This window comes from Phasianus colchicus, chromosome 2 (genome assembly GCF_987193195.1).
Source record: "Phasianus colchicus chromosome 2, bPhaCol1.hap1.1, whole genome shotgun sequence".
Taxonomy (NCBI): Eukaryota; Metazoa; Chordata; class Aves; order Galliformes; family Phasianidae; genus Phasianus; species Phasianus colchicus.
The window spans coordinates 29,176,240-29,195,285 of NC_143437.1; the positions used below are offsets into that span (position 1 = coordinate 29,176,240).

A 19,046-nucleotide genomic window follows, 5' to 3' on the forward strand; every position below is an offset into this window, starting at 1 on the left:
TGTGGAAGAGTGTAAACTGATGAGCTCAGAGATCAAGTCTTCTCTTTATCTCTTACGCAGATGCAACACTTGTCCTGGCTTCACCAGGAGGTTTCACTGGTGACTGACTGCCCAAGAAGTCACAGCACTATGCAACACAAGCTATGCATTTACTCAGGGTCAGTGATCTTTAACCATCTTTGTTAATCCACTTCTTTGTTAATTCCACTATCTCTTTGTCTGCTTCTATTTTGATAGGTGATAAGTGTCAGACCATCAAACAACATACCTGCATTTTATGTCAGTTTTGCACATCAAATTGGCTTGTAGCTTGGAGATGATGATACATATAACTCTGATAAAGATCAAGAAATTTACCTGGAAAGATTAAAGAAGAATTAATACAGTCATCAAGAAATATGTATGCGTAAGCATTAAGTTGGGTTGTGTATGCATTTCTAGGTCCTTGGGCATCCTGCTATTCTGCAGCTGAAGAATTTACCACAGGATTCAACTTCTTGCTATGTTCTAAAACACATCCTCTCTGCTACCTGCTGCAGCTTCCCCAAGCAGAGGAGTTAGCTGTATTGATGTGGCATGCTATTTAGTTATCATGCACTGCCAATAAACAAGAAGACAGCATGAAATAAACGTCATGCTCGTCAGAAATTCAAGTAACAGAAACCAATTTGATTTCACAGAATCTCATTTCTGAATGAAAATGTCAGTGCCCTCAAAGGTTATTAGCCTTTGGACATGCACAATAGCCATATGCACTACCACTCTTTGTAGTACATGATGTAGTACTGAGTGCTCTCCATACTCACCCCAATGGCAATTAGAATGGGCAGTCTGATGATCAACCAGTAATTCATGTTATAGTTCCTGCTCCAGCAGCTGGGCAGATGGCAAAAAGACAAGAAAAAAGTTTCAGTACATTAATAAAGTCTCCCATTTCTCATTCTCTTAGAGTAGTGCAGATGGAAAACAATATTGAGGACTAGGTACCAGGAAAGTCCATCATGCTGACATGGAAACAGATGCATTTGCTGGGTTCTTAGAAACACTGAATGCTTTATACAATTGCAGCTGTCATAATTTAGCTGGATACTACTTGTCTGCCTTTCCTGTCCACTAATGGCTAGCTCTCCTCCAACACTTGATGTCAATTATCATCAATAAATTTTGGAGATTTGCTCCATTAAAACCAAGGCCATCTGGCTGCAAGGGGAGAGGTATCGATTTGAGTCAAATATTTCTTCTGTGGTTCCTGTCCTACACTTCTTGTGTACTTTCTGCCCAGAAAGTAACATGCTGCAGGCACTATAATACTTTATTCTTCCCATAAGCCTCATTTTCTTTTTTAAAATTCTTTGTACATCTTGTTCTTTTGTCGCTGTCCCCAGCCAGCCAGCCCCATCAGGTCATGTGCGTGCACAGTGGCTCAGGTGGCCCAGCAGTGCTCATGTCCACTTCACTGGCTGCAGCAGCAACGGCTTACTTAATATTTGCATGAAACAGCTTCGTTAGCCTCTTGTCATATTGTTGAGCATTACTCAACAGCAACTTTCATCAGTAAACCCATCAGGTTTCTGAGCCACGCAGGCTGTGAAACAAACTATGAAACAGCACTATAGAAAATACAGGTTGTTTCACAGAACAAATTTCTTCTCCAGATTTCATCTAAACTTGTGTGCGCTCAGTTTTTCCCTAAGTTTTCTTAATACACCTATGAAACTAGGGCACTACTGGCAGAGAGTAAGCACCTAACCTTGTCATGGGACAGTCAACTTGAGAGAAAATAGAAAACTGTGTAGTGCATAGTAGGAGTCCATGCCACAGTGTCTACACAAATCCTACAGAGGAAAGTGAAGCAGTTTCGCTGTGGCAGTTCCATATTCCCTTGGTGGTAATGGAGGCCCAAAAAGGCTAGGAATTTCATTTTTCTTTCAACTTGAGTTTAATACATACAGCCAGATCTGCCTGCATTATCCAATTGCATTAAATTGTATTTTAGATACTGAGAAAGAAGGTTTATGTATTGTGTGCAGTGTACCTGAGCTGGAATCTCAGTAACAGAACTTCTTAATTGCTATGGGTGACTGGAATCTGGCTTCATGCATTTTTTAAATTAATTTTATTTGAACCCCTCAAGGCAGGTAGGATAACAGGCATGGCTGGGAGTGGAGTTCTAATTTTCTGACTAGCTACAGTAGAAGCAGAGGCAATTTTAAAATTTCCTGATAATGACAGAGACAGAGAAATGGTTTAACATTAGCTCTGCTACATTTCTGTGTGTATTAATTTGCTTCCTGTGGCACAGAGCAGTTTTAGCTACTTTTAAATTTATACAAATATGTGCAATAAAAACACCATTAGAGTCCAATTAAAGTGCCACAGCTATTAAAGTGTCCAGAAAATGAAATTGATAGATCTGTACATTATTTTTTCTCCATTTGTGCTTTCTGGGACTTTCATACTGATAAATATGCTAGCAGCTATTCTGATTGGAATCTACCCCTGCAGTTTTTTCAGGACCACTTAAAAGATGCTCGGCAGATAATAGCATCAAAACTGTAAATGGGAAATTAATCCAGTGAGACAGATGCTACTGGAAAGTTTCTGCCTTTGCTTAACAATCTAGAAGTCTATGAATGAAAACACTGATCTTTTACCTTAAAGACATACAGATTAATGGCTCCATTTTTAAAAATACTGAAGACTGGCTGTCTTCCTCCCATAGTTAAATGAAGGCAGAAACAAAGAACACAGAATCATCACAGAATGGCTTGGGTTGGAAGGGACCTTAAAGGTCATCCAGTTCCAACCACCCTGCTCTATCAGCTCTTTAGGTACAGTGTAATGATTAAGCAGCTTGTCTTCACTTTTATTTGTAATCTATACAAAGTGTTTTTAAATACCTCACTTTTTAAAACAGCAACTGATTTCATAAAGGAGTTCACACCTGTTCACACCTGTAAGGAAAGAAGGAACCAGTGCACAAGTAGATCTTGCAGGTTCTAATCCTTTATTCAAACAGCAGGATTGCCTGGAACTTCCAACCCTGGCCACATCTACTTCCAGTTATTCCTCATAACCAGGTAAGTAGTTGAGTCACAAATGAAATATACAGCCTGCCGTACATCCATGGTGACAGTGCTACAACAAACAGCATGAAAAATATCCCTGTCTGCTCCAACAAATGTCAGCCCAAGGCACAGAAATCATGCCTTTCAGAGAGGCTGCTGCATGTGGTTATTTACTGTTGTATTTTACAAATATTTATACAAGATTTAGAAAATTCAATAAGGTGCAAAATTGTCCCCTTTAGGGTCCGCTGAAGGCAGCGAATGACAGTTTTCCATAATAGAAAGTATAAATCAGCTCTGAACATCACATTACGTAGGAGGCTCAGTGTGAGTACTTTGAATACATTTTCTACATCGATGGCAAGATACGGCCATGGAATACTGCCTTTCAGATGCTACATGCTCTCTACACCTATTTTGATAATTTCATCAAAACTAGCAATATATCAGAATGGCCATGATCTTGTTATGGTACATTACCAAGTCAACCTTGGCAAGGAAAGAATAATCCTAGTATTGCTTAAGCCAGAAGAGACAACTTGACAGAGCTGTTTCAGTATTACGAAAGACACTGAAAAAAACCCTAATCTTAATACTCATGAATACCAGAAAACAGTCTGAGAGCAGCTCTGACTACATGGAATTTTCACACCACAGCATCTCTCCAACAAGGACTGTACTTGAAAAAAACACCTCATAATGACTACAAAGTGTTGGCTGGGTTGCTTGGATACTAAATAAGAAGATCCAATAAATAGATCATCTAGGAAAAAAACTAATGAAATGGCATGAAGTTATACACATAATCACAAAGAAAGCTACTCAATATTTTCAGGCAGTCACTGTCACCAAGAAGACAAAGCTACTTTCCTCTCTCTTGCTTAAAAAACAAAAACAAGTCAACAACAAACAAACTAACTAAGCTATAATGCTATCTGGTACATAGAGCATTAAAAAGACCTTTTTGTTTTTTTTTTCCCCCCAAACAGTCACTATGGGAAAAGCAGACAAAATGTATTTTGTGTTTTTCAACAGTTTTAATAGTGGTACACTTGACTTCAGAAAGACTAACACAATCAGACACAGAATGCATTTTCATTTTATGAAGACCAAAACAATGGAAGCTTAAACAAGAGCAGGCAATCACATCTCTGCTGCAAGGCATAAGCTAACCACTACAAATTGCAGGCAAAATTCTGTGGGACATTTTTGCCTTCATCTGAGGCATAACTGTAAAGGCTACTGCCAAAGGCACTATGTCAGGAGAGGTCTTGGTTGGGTATGATGACTTCTATTGCTGTTACTGGAACTACAGAAAAACAAAACATGCCTCTCCTTGACCTGCAAAAGGATAGATTCATTCAGACATGCAGAAAATTGGGATCAGAAAGAAACATACAGTCCATCCTGAAATGTCATGCAAGACCTTCAGACAAAACAGAAGCAATTTTATGAGGTTTCAGCACATTGCCAAAGCAAACTACACTACACTACAAACAGAAAGCAAACAATGGCCTGCCAGTGCACACACGCAGCACAAATGAGATAACTAGAAAATCAGAACTAAACCAACCCCTCATCTTCATAAAGGTACTTGACAGTTCCCCAGAGGATAACAAACAGCATTGGTACACCTGGGAAGAGAGGAGACAAGGTTGACACTGACATTAAAGGACAGGGAAAAGCAGAGAGGACACAACCCCCCCATACAGTGATGTACAACTTAATTCTTTGCCAGGAGGGTTACATCTCCTGAACAGTGCAGTTGGCTGTCAATAGTGGGAAGAGGAATCTAACCTGCAAGTAATTAGCGTGTATAACTTCTTTTGCCTACGCCTCTGTCTAGTTTCCAGCAGGCATGAACAATGAACAACAGACCATTACCCCCATATTTGGCATATACCAGCTTTTCCACGAAAATTATCATGGAGAGGCCAAGGGAACTAAATTTCTGGAATATCTGCTGGCCGCTATGCAATTTAGAGAGGAAGAACGCAGAGTTCTCTGACCCAAACCTTCTGCATCCACACTTCTGTTTGCAGGTCTGTTGTGTTGCATTAAGGTAGCACACCAAGCTCAGGCTACCTATTGGCCTTGGGGCTGGAGTACACTCAGTTCTATGGACCATGATGATAATGAAAGCATGCACACAATCTGTGGAGCAAGTGTGCTCAGGTCTCCCCAGAAAAGACCCAAATCTGGGCTATGGTATTTGAGCAGATGCTTCTCTTCTTGAGAAGAATCTTAGTCCTATGCTTACCTACAGTGTATGTGTTAGATATGTTCAAGTTTATCTGGGGTGCAAGGGGAAGACACAAAAGCCAAATAAGCCGGCAGTTATAATTTGCTTTACAATGTCAAAGTCTTTCAACAAAATTTTAAAGTGCATTACATTCTTAAAAATGAGAATGGTAACAGATGTTAGAACTTTGTGTGCAGCACTGTGCATTGCACAGTGCAGAAGTGCAGTTTCTGACAACAGAAGCCACAGGGAAATCAGTGATCTCTTGCAGACTGAAAAACTTCAAGCAATATCTGCACTGAGCATACAATATCAGTAAAAACCTACTCTTTCATTGCACTGTATTCCCTCTCTACAATCATAACAGCTAAATACTGCAGAAATAGCTCAAATGATAAATTATTCTCCATCAGTAAACAAAGGGAAATGAAAAGAGAAAAAATGAAGAGCAGCAAGAAAAAAAATCACAGAAAACCAATAGTTATAATAATAATAAATATATAAATTGAGTAGAGATACTAGGCAGGTGGTTGAATCACATTCCACATACATACCTTATACTGAGAGTGTATTTTTGGAACAAAGTTACTGAGAAATCAGTCCTACTTTGATACTGGCATAGGAGATTAAGAACAGACTCATTGCAAATCACTTCCAAACAAAAGAGCCTTCGATTCATAGAAACTAATTATAGTTTGAATTACTCCTTTCTTAACTTTGCTGAGAATTAAGACACCTCAATATGAAATTCACAGATTAAGGCACAAACACTATGAGCACAAAGGCTGTGTGTCAGTGGAGGGAACAGATGCACTGAGTGATAATGGTAATCATTTGTGGATACCTCCATCTTCTGGATACACCAGAAATCTCTCCAAATAAATTGCTTTACTTGACATTTGAATTAAGTGAGAAACTCTTATTAATACTGTATATTAAATGGGCCTGCCTGGAGAAGGGCTCGTATTACTGAACTGCATCAGTATCATGCTATGTAAATTTTATACAAGTTAATAGGTAGCATAGTGGCACAACATCCTCTGTCCCTGTCACTTCTGACACAGGTCTGCAGTGCCTTTGTGTTGCAACAACATCAGTCACATATGGTCCTTTCTAGCAAGGTATATTTTAGCATGAGACACCAATACTTAGCAATACAATTCATATTCATGAGCTTTGAATATCAATGCAAATTCTACATGGATATCATCTGTCATCTTACCAAATTCACGAAGACTTGTCCTAAGAAAAAGGTGGCTCTGAAAACTATCTGGAGAACAACTTTGGCAGATGGGACTACATCTAGTTTCCCAAGGTCCTAATCAAGATCTGAACAGGAGACTGCCACAACCTTCCCTAATCCAGCTCAAATCTACAGAATATATTCAAACAGCAAACGAGAAAGTTTACAGCATCTCTACAATAATTGTAGCTTGCAAGGATTACTGAGGTTCTCCATAGATTACTTTGTAATCTTGACACCTAATTAACCTCAGTTAACAGGCAGAAAAGTAAATGTCATTCTAGCTACTTTGCTCAGGGGAAATTCGCCAGGCTTCAGCAAGCATTAGAAGCAAATTCTATAAAGCGCTTTGAATAAAATCTAGAGATAAATATTATTTATGAACTGAATCAATATAGTATTCTCATCCTGGGCTCACAACACACAGCACTTTCAGTACATTTGAATTTTGGTCTTGTGCTTCTTTCTCATGCAGCTATTCAAAGAATACCAGATATCTGAGAAGAAACTTCCCTCATTTGTAGGGTGCTTGTTCTTGGTGCTTGTTCTCAGACAAAAAGCCCTGAGATCTTTGGGCAATTTCCCCAGGTTAACTGAGAAAAAAAAAGGTATCTGAATTCAGGAAACTGTAGCATCTGCTTCTGTCTGTATTGAATCACATCTGAAGATACCAGAGACTGCAAAAGTATTTTCATAACAGACTCAGCCACATTAATGCTTACAGATTAACTAACTGAAAGTCTCTGAATACTGCATTGTGATTATGAAACCTGTCACAGATACCATATAATAAGCACACTGAGAGCTCAGCTAAAAAAAATAAACTTAGATGACAGAGTACGGGGCTTCTGAATAATAGTCTACAAAAATTACACATATTATAGATGATGAGAAAGTAATGGATCTGACAAATCAATACCCCACTGCATAAATAAGTATCTGGATGTACTTATTTTCCTGCTAGCTTACAGTATTCTGCACCTGCTCAGGTATCTACACAGCTTACAGAAAAAAAGAAAAACAAAAAAGGTAGGTAAACCAGTCAGACATTATCCAGGCCAAAACCCAACAGTTTTAGACAGTACAATAATAGAATGGAGCAGGTAAGAGAAGAAAGTTGTGAGAAGTTCTATTTGAGGATTTACCATTTGGATGATGTTTTCCTAATGCTCCACAGTCCCAACTGAGCAGAGAGGAGAACCATTAGCAGAGCTGCTAATGAAAGCTTCTATATCCTGTGTGTAACTGCATGCTGAAATCAGTCTCTCCCTTTAACAGGTCTGTGACATTTTGGAACAGAACGGACAAGCTCAGACAGTTTTGAACACCACAAAAGATGTCACCAGGTATGTTCCATGCATTTTTCCTTCCCATACCTTGATGTGCAATTAAGTTCTCATTCTAGCAGGCCATTGCTAGGTTTGCATTGTACCTCATTTTCTGTGAAGGTGATTTCAGAAGAGGAAGATGTGTGAGGAGCAAGAGAGACTCTCCTCATCCTCACGTAGTGATTAGAGATTCTTCTTGATGGAAATCTGCCTTCATAGGTCCAAAGTATTGCCATCCTGCTGGGACCCATAAAAAAGGACATATACTGCATACAGCATTTTAGGAAGGATGAATTTATTTATAAACTAGTGTTTCAGATCAGTGGTTCCCATGTGGTCAGAAGTTTGGCCTCTGAGATAATCAGGCACGCAAACTGGAGGAACACGGCTGCTGTCAAAAGAAATCCAGTTTCTCATCTTTCTCTAAAGAAACTATTCAGGACAGTCTGACTTCATCAACTACAAGAAATATGTGATGAGGAACTAAAATTAGTGATAAATAAATACAACCAGATGAAGAAAGGGTACCAGTATGGAAGTGAAAAGAAAATATGTAATGTTTTTATCTGTTTAAAAAAAAAAAAAAAAAAAAAAAAAAAGGAAAAGTCAAAAGGAAAAGACTGAGAGCAAAGAGAAATAAGAGAAAGTCCAGAGTGATTTGTTTCTTTCTTTCTTATCAAGCTCAGTCTGGATACAAAATCAATTTTCATATCCTTGTCTGAAAGAGTTTTCACTGAAAATAGATAAGAAATGGTTAGTGTAATGAGTGCATCCTCTTGCTACATTGAGCTCATACTGGATTTGAGAAGGAAGATATCTTACTGGCTCTGCTCCAGTCAGATCATCCTTGCAATTGGGATGTAGATTTTGACACCCTAGCCAGGCTTCTTGCCTTTAACAACGTCATTCCTTCAGTGTATTCATCCTTAGAGCAAGTTTTGATTACCAAGAGTTGGAAGGAGCGGAGTTATTTATTTTTTATAGCAGTTTCCCTGCTGCATGCGCAGCTGGGTGTAAAATTGCCACAGAAGTTAAGAGAATGTTTAGCTTTTTTATTAACATTTTTGTCTTCGTTTTTAGTGCTGAAAATTGCCTCCTCCTGTCTTTCTTCCTGCCTGGCTGTCATGCACAGTCACTGTGGGATGTTTCCATTGTTTTCCCATTCATCTCTCCTCCCCAGCTCTGAATGCAAGGAGGTCCTGTTTCCAGTTGCTGCTGAAAGATGCACACAGCAGTGTTACAGCAGTACTGCTCTTCTCCAAGGACTATTTTATATTGCCCTGACACATTTACTTGATGTCAGGATAAGGCTCAGTGACTCTCTCCTTGGGCTCAAGCATGACAAAAAATGTGCTGGTGTCCCAGACATCCTGATTAAGACCAGCTTGCACATCCCTTTCCTTATTTTGAATTGAGATAAAATCTTCATGTTAGATGTAAAATGAGAGTACTTTTTCAGTTACGTAGCTACACAGATTTTTTTCCACTGTTAATGACAAAGCATAGCACTATTCAGTGTAACAACTGAAACTCTTGGAGAGAAATACACACTAGGAAATTTCTACCTACTGGTTCCTTACATTATGGTTTTGTTTGGGCTTACCCAATGAATTGATTTGCTCTAGCTTCTTGCTTGTTCTGAGACTGATTGTTCACTGAAAGAAGTACAGCAAGGAAAATACCATGGCTGAGTGTACATGCAAATGCTCAAGTGGAAAAAACCCTTGAAGAGAATACCATTCCATTCATGCATTAGACAGGAGTACGAGCACAACCATATGCGATCACACTGGGGACTACCAAAGCAGAAACAGTACCATATGGTCTGTAACTGATCAAAAAGTTCAGTTCTCATTAGAAAAAATAAGGACATGATATGAGTAACACCCACTACGTTTATGTACAATACACCCACAAAATTTTAACACAAATATTCATCAAAAGATGAGTAATGACATTAAAAAATCATCCTGTAAAACTCTTCATTAACAGGATAAAGGGTCAGGGCATCAAATCAGCTCTGACACAATCAGGTATTTTTTGATCCAGCTTTTTTTTTTTTTTTTTTTTTTTTTTTTTTTTTTTTTTACAGTTGATCAACTATTTCAAAGAGTGAGATGCTCTCAGCTCAAAGAGCAACCTCACCTTCTGGCTCTTTGAAGCACAGCCTGAAGCATTATGCTGAGGCTATTATATAGCTCAAAATGAAACTGAGCATTCATAACAGAAAGGGATCTGGTGAGGAACTTGAGCACCCAAAAACTGGAAACACCACTGAAGCAAGAAAATGAGTTAAAAACATCTTCATCTGTTCTCAGAAGCTGTTCAAGACCACACTGTTTCCTGCTAGAACTGATCTGGGAGCACTGAGGGCTTCATTGGACTGCAGTAGCAGATATCTGCATCTGAAGACAGAGAATTATTGGCAAGGTTTGCACAAACAGCCGTGGCTGGGGAATAGCAAGAAACTGTAAAGATGAGGATTGAATGGCACTGGTGAAGCTTTTCTAGGAAGTTTGGATGAAGCTTATATATTTAGTGCCAAGTTCTGGCACTGCCACTCATTTTCACAAAAATAAAATAATGTCTTCTGTTTTTGCACTCCGCTTTTGCAGATATAATTTTGCTTTTTTTTTCCTAATTTTTTTCCATTTCCTCTCATGACTTCAGTGCTTCAAAGATGGCTCCCCCCCACCTTCCTTAATAATAAAAAATTAAAAAATCAAAGGTAAAATGATTACAACCTATGTTAATAAAAGTGGCCTACAAAAACTCTGGGAGGAACTCTTTACGATGGAGCACAGTGATAGGACAAGGGTTGATGCTTTTAAATGAAAAGAGGGGAGATTTTGATTAGATGTTAGGAGGAAATTATTTACTCAGAGACACTTGTACAGACTGCCCAGAGAAACTGTGGTCCCCCCAACCCTGGAGGCATTCGAGACTAGGTTGAATGGGGCCTTGGGCAGCCTGAGCTGGTGGGTGGCAGACCTGCCCACGACAGGGATTTGGAACTGTGTGGGCTTTAAGGTCCCTTCCAACCCAAGCCATTCTGTGATTCTATGATTCATTCTATGATTCTATGCTTATATAAAATGCTTTTGCTGCATGGTCTACGTAAAACAATAACAGACGACAAATACCTTCTTAACTAAAACTCTCACCATGAAATTGCTATTCCTTGTATTTATTTATACCAGAAAGCCTTTATTTTCCATATATTACTGTTCAGTAAAACTGGTCGAGCAATTCACACTGAGTCATTTATACATATTTTATCAGTGAATTAATTTACTAGAATATTCACAGTTGGTAAATCCATAGAAAGAGAAAGACAGTCAAAGCAATTTAAATGTTAGAAGTAGTATCTGTGAAAGCATTTGCAGTATTTACTTGGATTTACTTTCAGCTTTCCAATAATCACTCAAGTTCCACAAGGATGGGAGGGAGGAAAAGAGGAATGAAGAGAAGGCAATAAAGACACAAAAGAGATACTTCAAGAATTAAGATCAGTCCTGAATAGTAATAGAATTCATGCTAACTCGAGAGTGAAAGAATCAAAGTTTTAGAATTCTCATAGAAGGCAGTTCTGACTAAAGTAATTGATTTTAACTCATCACAGTACTTAAGCTCAAGCACACACACATCCCTGGCATATGCACCCTGACCAATCTTTCACCTGACATTTGTCACTTGGCCTGCTCTGCCCACAAAACCAATCTGAATGCTACCTGCTAGCAGCCCCTTATTTGTCATCCCTGTTGCATTCCTCCACTCACACTGCAATCATGTCTCTATCTTTACTCCTGATTAGGTGTGAAATACACCATTATTTTAAACCAAAAGTATGAATGTAATGAGAAACTGTCAGGGTATGGTAATTCAGAACACCCTTTGCTCACCTGAAATCAGCCACATATCTTTTGTGTTAGGAAGTTGATGTCTTGCTAGAAAAGTACCACATGCTTGTCACTGCTCTGGGGAGTTTCTGTAGTGATGTCCAGCCCCTGCATTATGAACCCACAGCCTCTGTGCTGAAAGCCTCCAGGAGCCACACTGGCCCAGCTCAAACAAGATCAGGGATCAGGTATAAAAAGAGAATAGAATGCAGGACTTGAACGGGGCAGCTACAGGTAGATGTAAGGAAAGATCAACTTACCCCAGCCAATGCAGAGATACAGCCGAAAAATTCTCTGCTCAGAAAAGACAGACAGTACCAGCAGCGTGTACAGGTACATGCCTTCCACCAGCAACCAGTAGTAGTTTGCAGCCACACAGTACTGCATCATCACAAACACCAAACGGCAGCTAAGGGATTCCTGTGATGGAAGAAAGCACAGCCCAAATGAATATAACAGTGGTGACAGAAAAAAAAAAACAGACTAAAACGAAAGACTGTTTTTCTCTATCCTACTTGTATTTCCTTCTCAAAACAACACCTTGCATTTGAGTACTGAAAGGACAGAGACCAGTGCTATGTGCTACACACAGCAGGTACACAACATTCCTACTTTCAAAAAACCAAAATTATTTGTATTGAATTTTCCTTGTAAGCACTGGACTATAATTTGAAAAGCAGCACAGAAAGATGAAAATGAAAAGTAGTGCCCCTAACACGTGTAAATCTGAATTTTTTCACTTCTCCAAATATTCCATTTGGCAGCTGAGAATTTCACTATTCAAGAGCAAATGGCAGAAACCATAATATTTACCATTTTCCAAAGCAAAAGATTTTTGATAGAAGCACAGTATTGTTCAGTGCATTACATTTAAGTGCAAAAAATCACTCAGCTGACAAATTACATAGAGTGGGCAGCAGATTAATGTATCCATCAGATCTGATGAAACCACTATTGGATAAGCCGTATCTGAAAACACAAAAACTACTTTTTCTTTCTTTTCTTTTCTATCTTTTTTTTTTTTTTTTTTTAAAGAAATGAACGACTGACAATTCGTTGTGAACATTCCCAAATCCTTCATTTAATGTAAGCATTACAATCTTACTTTCTAACAACCAACATATTCTCAATGCAAAGAAATTAACTATCCTATGATATTCACTTGTGGTATTAACAATTAAGCCCTAGGCAGAGTGTCAAAAAAAGATGGGTACTAATCATGTATTATGTCTCTTTATGACCTCCAATCCAGTATTTCAGTAGCAAATGCTGTACCCATGTTCTAGAATCACAGGAGCGATATAAATAATGAGAATACATTTCTATAAAGATTCAATTATGTTTTGTTTCCCAAATATGAAGAGGAAAGGCATGCTTTCATCATATTCACAAGAGCTACAGATCATCCTTAATTGATTAGAAGTATTTAATTAGTTTGTTCCTCCAAAGCTTTTCTAAATGCTTTTAAATTTGCATTTCAATTTGATGCTTCAATTTTTCTATCATTAAAAGATTATGAAAATTTCCAAGAATGACCAACTAATTTGATCACTATACCGGAGGGACAATCCTAACACAGGACGTGCTGGCTTAGTAAAATGAATTTCCTCTTGCTACTTCCAGAAGAACTGAATCTGCAGCTCAAGAGGAGGAAAGAGTCATTTATACACATGCAAAAAATCCACTTGGACATGTTTGTTCCATTTAGAAAGGCAAGACTACGAGAGGACAAGAAAATATGCCATGGCATCAACTGTTTGTCTGCAATAAGCTCTGACTGGCACAACCACAACCGCATACGTTGTGCTGTAAGGTTCAGAGAAATTACAGACTGCAGAAAGCATCATTTTGGACAAGCCTAGGTGTACAAACTGAAATTACCTGCTGTGATGCAGACACACCACCATGATGACTCCAAAATCCTCATAACCACCACAGTGTCTGCCCCTACCTGGAAGGAGATAAGTCCTTCCCACTGGTGCTCTTGTGTGGCTGTGCTGTACATCCACTTCACCACTGAGTCTTTAATGAAGACGGATATAGCACGGAGGATAAAAGAGGTGAAGAGGTTCAGATGAATATAATTCCTTGTGCAATGAAGATGTCTGTAAAAATGGAAGAATCAGTCATGATCCACTAATAGTGTAAAAGCTTCAATATGATAGATAGGACTGAGGTCAGGCATAACGAGCCCTGTTGAAAATCATGAGGAACCAGAGGAAATCCTGTAACTTGAGAATGGCTGGGGGCATTATAAACTGTTTTTGGGAAGAAATCACTGTCACAGAGGAAAATATATTCAAAAGAGCAGCTATGAAGGTGAATGTCTGAGGGAAGGGAGCAATGGGAACGTAAGAAAAATCAATTTAAAATGTTTTAAAAGTGTAAAAATGAAATCATTTTCATAAGTAAAATTCGAAAGGACTAAAAAACCATTCTAATTTCAAATCTTGCTGTACCTGATCTGACAGTGACAACTGATCCCAGTGTCACTGAATAGGTTTACTTTGGCTCAGGAACTGCTGTACAGTACAGCTTCTGGGCTGTGTTCAAGCATCCCTTCCCCAGTGAAAAGAAAATCCACCTGTAAATTATCAATTTGACAAGAGAAAAAGCTGTATTCAAATTGCCTCCAAGAGGAATTAAACTCCTGCGTAACAAAAAGGAACATGATTTCCTCCTCTGCATTCAGAATTGAAAAAAAAAAAAGAAAAGAAAAGAAAATATCCTCTTGAATTGCAGCAGTCACAGCTGTAAAGACAACAAAATTGCTACTTATTGAAAAGAGCATGTTAAAGGATAGCAAAGGAAACTGCAGTCATGTAAATGGCAACCAACTGCAGAGTGCTGCTAGTGCTTTACCAGTCTCACCCACAAATTTTTTTCTTCCAGAATTGCGAGGGTACATATTCTGCTTCAAAGGAAGCTACACTAGGTAGAATTCTCTCTTTGAAGCTAAACAAAAAAAAAAACAAAAAAAAGAAAACAAACAAAAAACAAAACAAACAGACAACCTGGTCTTGAATACTATCAGTTTTAAAATTAAGAAGATTTTTATTTAAAAATATATAATTCAATAAGAATTGCTTGTATCACTTTTAGGTCACTGCCTATTGCAAAACTTACATATGATTAATATTTATTTTTGTTTAAATCAAAATTTATTTGTTGTTACACTTCAGAATTGCTATATATTTAAATTCAATTGACAAATGTATGTAAACTAGTCAAATGAAGATAATGAAGCAGTTACTATTTCTGCTGCAGTCAATGCAAGCCAATCAGATTGCCTAATTCATGAAGTTTTGGGCCTGGTTCAGCTTCCATCACTGAAATTCCAGATTTTTCTTTCATTTCAGAAGATGGAAAACTGGACATTAGAGATACATTACTCTCTTGAATCATTACAAAAAGCAAATACAAGGGTTATTCTGTAGCGTAAGAACTTACTACTTCCTATTACAGAAGTGGTGAATATCAGCATTTCGATGCCAATGAATTCAATTTCAATCCTCATCTGATAAGATCACACAACCAATGGAGATGAGCCACATTCCAATCAGTGTCCAGAATCCAGTAATTGCCATCACAGAGGAGGAGCATCTTATGTTTTTTATGAGATAGAGGAAGAAGTTGTCTTCAAACAGTCGATCCAGACATAAAAACAAAAAATAGGTTGATGGCACTCCTTAATATCTCTGAAACTTTATTTGCAAAGCCGGAAACAGACACTCATGCACGCTTCTCCAGTCACTGCTTCACAGTTGAAGGAAGAAGTGCTAAATAATCTCTCCACAAAAATCAAGGCATCAGCATTTCCTTTCTCCTACTAGTCATCTGCGGCAAGGTTGCTCCTTGTGATGTGCCAAAGCCATGTGCATCCTTCCTTCAGTAAGTACATGGTTATGTTTCTGTGACTTTTACATCAGGGCTGCTAAGATTACTCAAAAAATGTCACTGATGGGTGTAGCAAGAAGAAAGCTCTCATTCTGGTAGACATTCGGAGAATTCAAGACCATCTGGTGTTTTGTTGGATGAGTCCGATGTTGCACAGCCACAACATGTACAAATCACAGTTACCATTACATGGGACTCAGAGCGTGAGCATGTCTACATTTCTGCTGCCATTTTAAATCTTTGAGAAGGAGAAGGGATAACACCATGCTGGAAGGCATTGCATGGTAGTATAAGGCTTGGGTTATCTTCGCTTTGGGGATTAGAAGCTGAAGGCATGACTGATGTTTTCAAATGCAACAAGGTATATAAATAAGTAGGAGAGAGGACTGGTGAGGGACTGCCTCGCTGACAGAGTGCTGCCTTCAGAACAAACAATCATTAACTGGCAATGAGAATTATTTACTAGAGAAGAAAATTTCTTAAGGATCAGAGCACAGGACTCGGAGACAGGAAAATACAATTCAGAGGGAGCCTCATCAACATGTAATCAGGATGATGAGATCCAGATGTATACAGCATCCAGGAGCAAGACCACATTGCAGAGGGAATTCCCTCCCATGCCAGAGTAGGCTTATGTCTTTGTGCTTTCTAACACCCTGTGCTCAGCATTCCTATACCACAGGAAAATCTGTCTGGAATCAGTGAGATACCTATTGTACTCAGGGAGAGAAAAAAAAGATTGTTTTGTTGGAAGCTGAAGGCTTTATTTTTTTATTTTAATCTAACCTACACAATGTATCATTAACGTGTATCCAGTTCAGGAAGGTTGTGCGACCAGGAGTCTCCTAATTTTGAGGTACTTTGTGCAATGTGTTGGTGCATTACTGGACGAAGCCAGTCTGCTAATGTGAACAAGTGACAGCAGTGTAATTCACAAAAACTTTACAAATATAAATTTCAATTAATTTATCTTCCACATAGCAAAATAAATGAGATTTTCTGAAAGATCTCCAATAAGAGATTGTGGCAGAAGTCCTCTGCATTGAAATGCACCCCACACAAACCACATCTGGAATACTGTGTTCAGTTCTGGGCTCCTCAGTTCAAAAAAAAACAGGAATCTCTAAGAAAAAGTCCAGCAGCAGGTCACAAAGATCAATGAATCATAGAATGGTTTTAGTTGGAAGATGATAAAGGGCCCGAAATCATCTCCTAAACAATGAGAAGCTGAGAGAGCTGGGTATGATCAGTATGGAGAACAGAAGGCTGAGGGGCATCTCACTGCTGTTTATAAGTATCCGAAGTATGGAAGTCAAGTTGACTGTGACAGACTCTTCAGTGGTGAACAACAGAACAAGGAGCAACAGGCAGAAGCTGGAGCATAGCAAGTTCCATACGAAAACAAAGAACTCCTTTACTATCAAAGTGATGAAGCACTGGAACAGGCAACTTGGAGAAGTGGAATCTCCTTCTCTAGAGATATTCAAGACCAATCTGGATGCCTTCCTGCAAGACCTACTGTAGGGAACCTGCATTAGCAGGGGGACTAGATGATCCCTAGGGTTCTGTGATCTTGTAATTCTGTGACTAGGAAATGGGCAAGACTGAAGTTTATATACAACTCCGTGCAAGGCAGAATGAAAACTCCTCTGCTAAATGTCCACTTGCATCCCAGATCCCCCATCACCAAGGCAACAACATGAGAGAATGTTTAAATCTCTCTTTTTTCATCTCTTTTAGTGGAAACTTCATTGAAATAAAAAATATAAAAACAAAATATTTCTACTAATAAAAAGTGTATTCATACATGCCAGTCATATAATAGAAGCTTAGGAATTTTGCTTGCATTTTGAGAAGAAATGAATGCAAGAAAGAACACAAAGGCAACTGAGAAATAAGGTGATAGAAGAAGGGTAAAATCAAATTTTTATGTCAGCCTGATACAATCATACAAAAAAACATTTCTCCATTCTCCAGAGCTTCACCAGTTACCTGAATCCAAGAAGAATGGCAGTTGCAATTATAAGGGCAGAGAAGGAAAGAGCATATCCAATGGTGTATATGATGGACAAATTCAGGAGCTGTTCTTCTGGTGCATCCTGAGAGCACATAAAGGAGAAAAGAAAAAAAAGAGAGGGAGGAAGGGATAAACAGAGCTAATGGGCTTCAGTTCTTTTTACCGAGTTGCTTTTTAACTTTTCTTAATGATATACAGAAGTCATTCCCCTATTTTTAAGTTTAAATGCATTCATTGAATCACTCTTCCACTTTCCTACGTTTTAAAGAAATAAAAATTTTAATCTTAATTCCCCAGCTGCTCTCAGGTGTTCAGTCAAAGAGTTGGACTTCACAGCCAGGCTAGAAAATAGATAATGCAGCATTATTTGATAATCGAGTTGGAGAGGCATAAATTACCACACGGGCAGGTATTAAACAGATGACAGAAAGAACAGACAACTTAATTCTGCAGTAAAAATGGTAAAGCTTATGTTTTCAGACTTGCACTCTTAGAGTCTATCACCTTAATGCTGTAATAAGGATGTTCCTTTGGTAATGTTTATGTTTAGAAATAAAACAAGCCAGGTCTTATTTGCTGGCTCTAAGGTAAAGCATGCCTTACACTCATGTAATTAAACTCCTTCCTGTCCCTGAATAGTGCCTCTTTCACCTCAACTACACTGTCTGCTGGCAACAGGCTGCAGACCAGCTCATAGCATGAACTATGAGTTACAGCACTGCCTGGAAGGGAACGAGGTGATGTAGCAGCAGGGACGCTCATACCTTCCTGATAACTTCTCTCTCTCTTCAGATATCCTGTTGAAGACACATCCATTTAGACTCTTGCTTAAAAGTGCTGGACAAAATCTTTAGGAAGAGAACTGTCTGAAAAGCTACATGTGGGTCTGAAATACAGTACAGGCTTTGTTGCTTGGGCTCCAAGGCACATTCATGTTCTCTTTTACTTCCCTACTTCAAGCTGCTGATTATGCAGCAGACTCCCAAGACCTGTGGTGTACAAAGGAATATACTTGTACTTCAGAAATAAGTATAGCTATTCAGATGTATTTTGTGAAGCCAGGAGGATTTAATGTGAGCATACAGGCTGTTCCTCAGGGATTTGCTAGCTTAATTTTAAAAGGAATGACACGGACGCTACTTTATGAAGAGAAAAATAAAATCTCTTTAGGATCAAAGGACAGGCAAGCTACTGAGACCTAACAACTTAGAACACCTACACAGATCAAACCCACAACTCATACCTAAGGAAAATAATGTCATTTTATAAGGTATCACTTGCAAACTCTTGGGACTGTGTTTAACAACAGTTGTGACATAGTATACAGTAAGCTCATAAAAACAACCTCCTGT

The 19,046-nt window shown here is 38.6% G+C and overlaps 1 protein-coding gene across 1 annotated transcript in view; it reads right to left on the reverse strand.

The window, feature by feature from the left end:
* GLP1R (glucagon like peptide 1 receptor) overlaps window positions 1–19,046 on the reverse strand; it is a 79,472-nt gene that overhangs the window by 11,503 nt on the left and 48,923 nt on the right. Inside the window, exons 5-10 of the mRNA XM_031594145.2 lie at window positions 17,670–17,776; window positions 13,732–13,885; window positions 12,041–12,200; window positions 4,642–4,702; window positions 807–876; window positions 269–357 (exon numbers count right to left, since the gene is read on the reverse strand). Of these exons, the coding sequence (XP_031450005.1) occupies window positions 269–357; window positions 807–876; window positions 4,642–4,702; window positions 12,041–12,200; window positions 13,732–13,885; window positions 17,670–17,776 (641 nt within the window). The remainder of the gene's footprint in view (window positions 1–268; window positions 358–806; window positions 877–4,641; window positions 4,703–12,040; window positions 12,201–13,731; window positions 13,886–17,669; window positions 17,777–19,046) is intronic.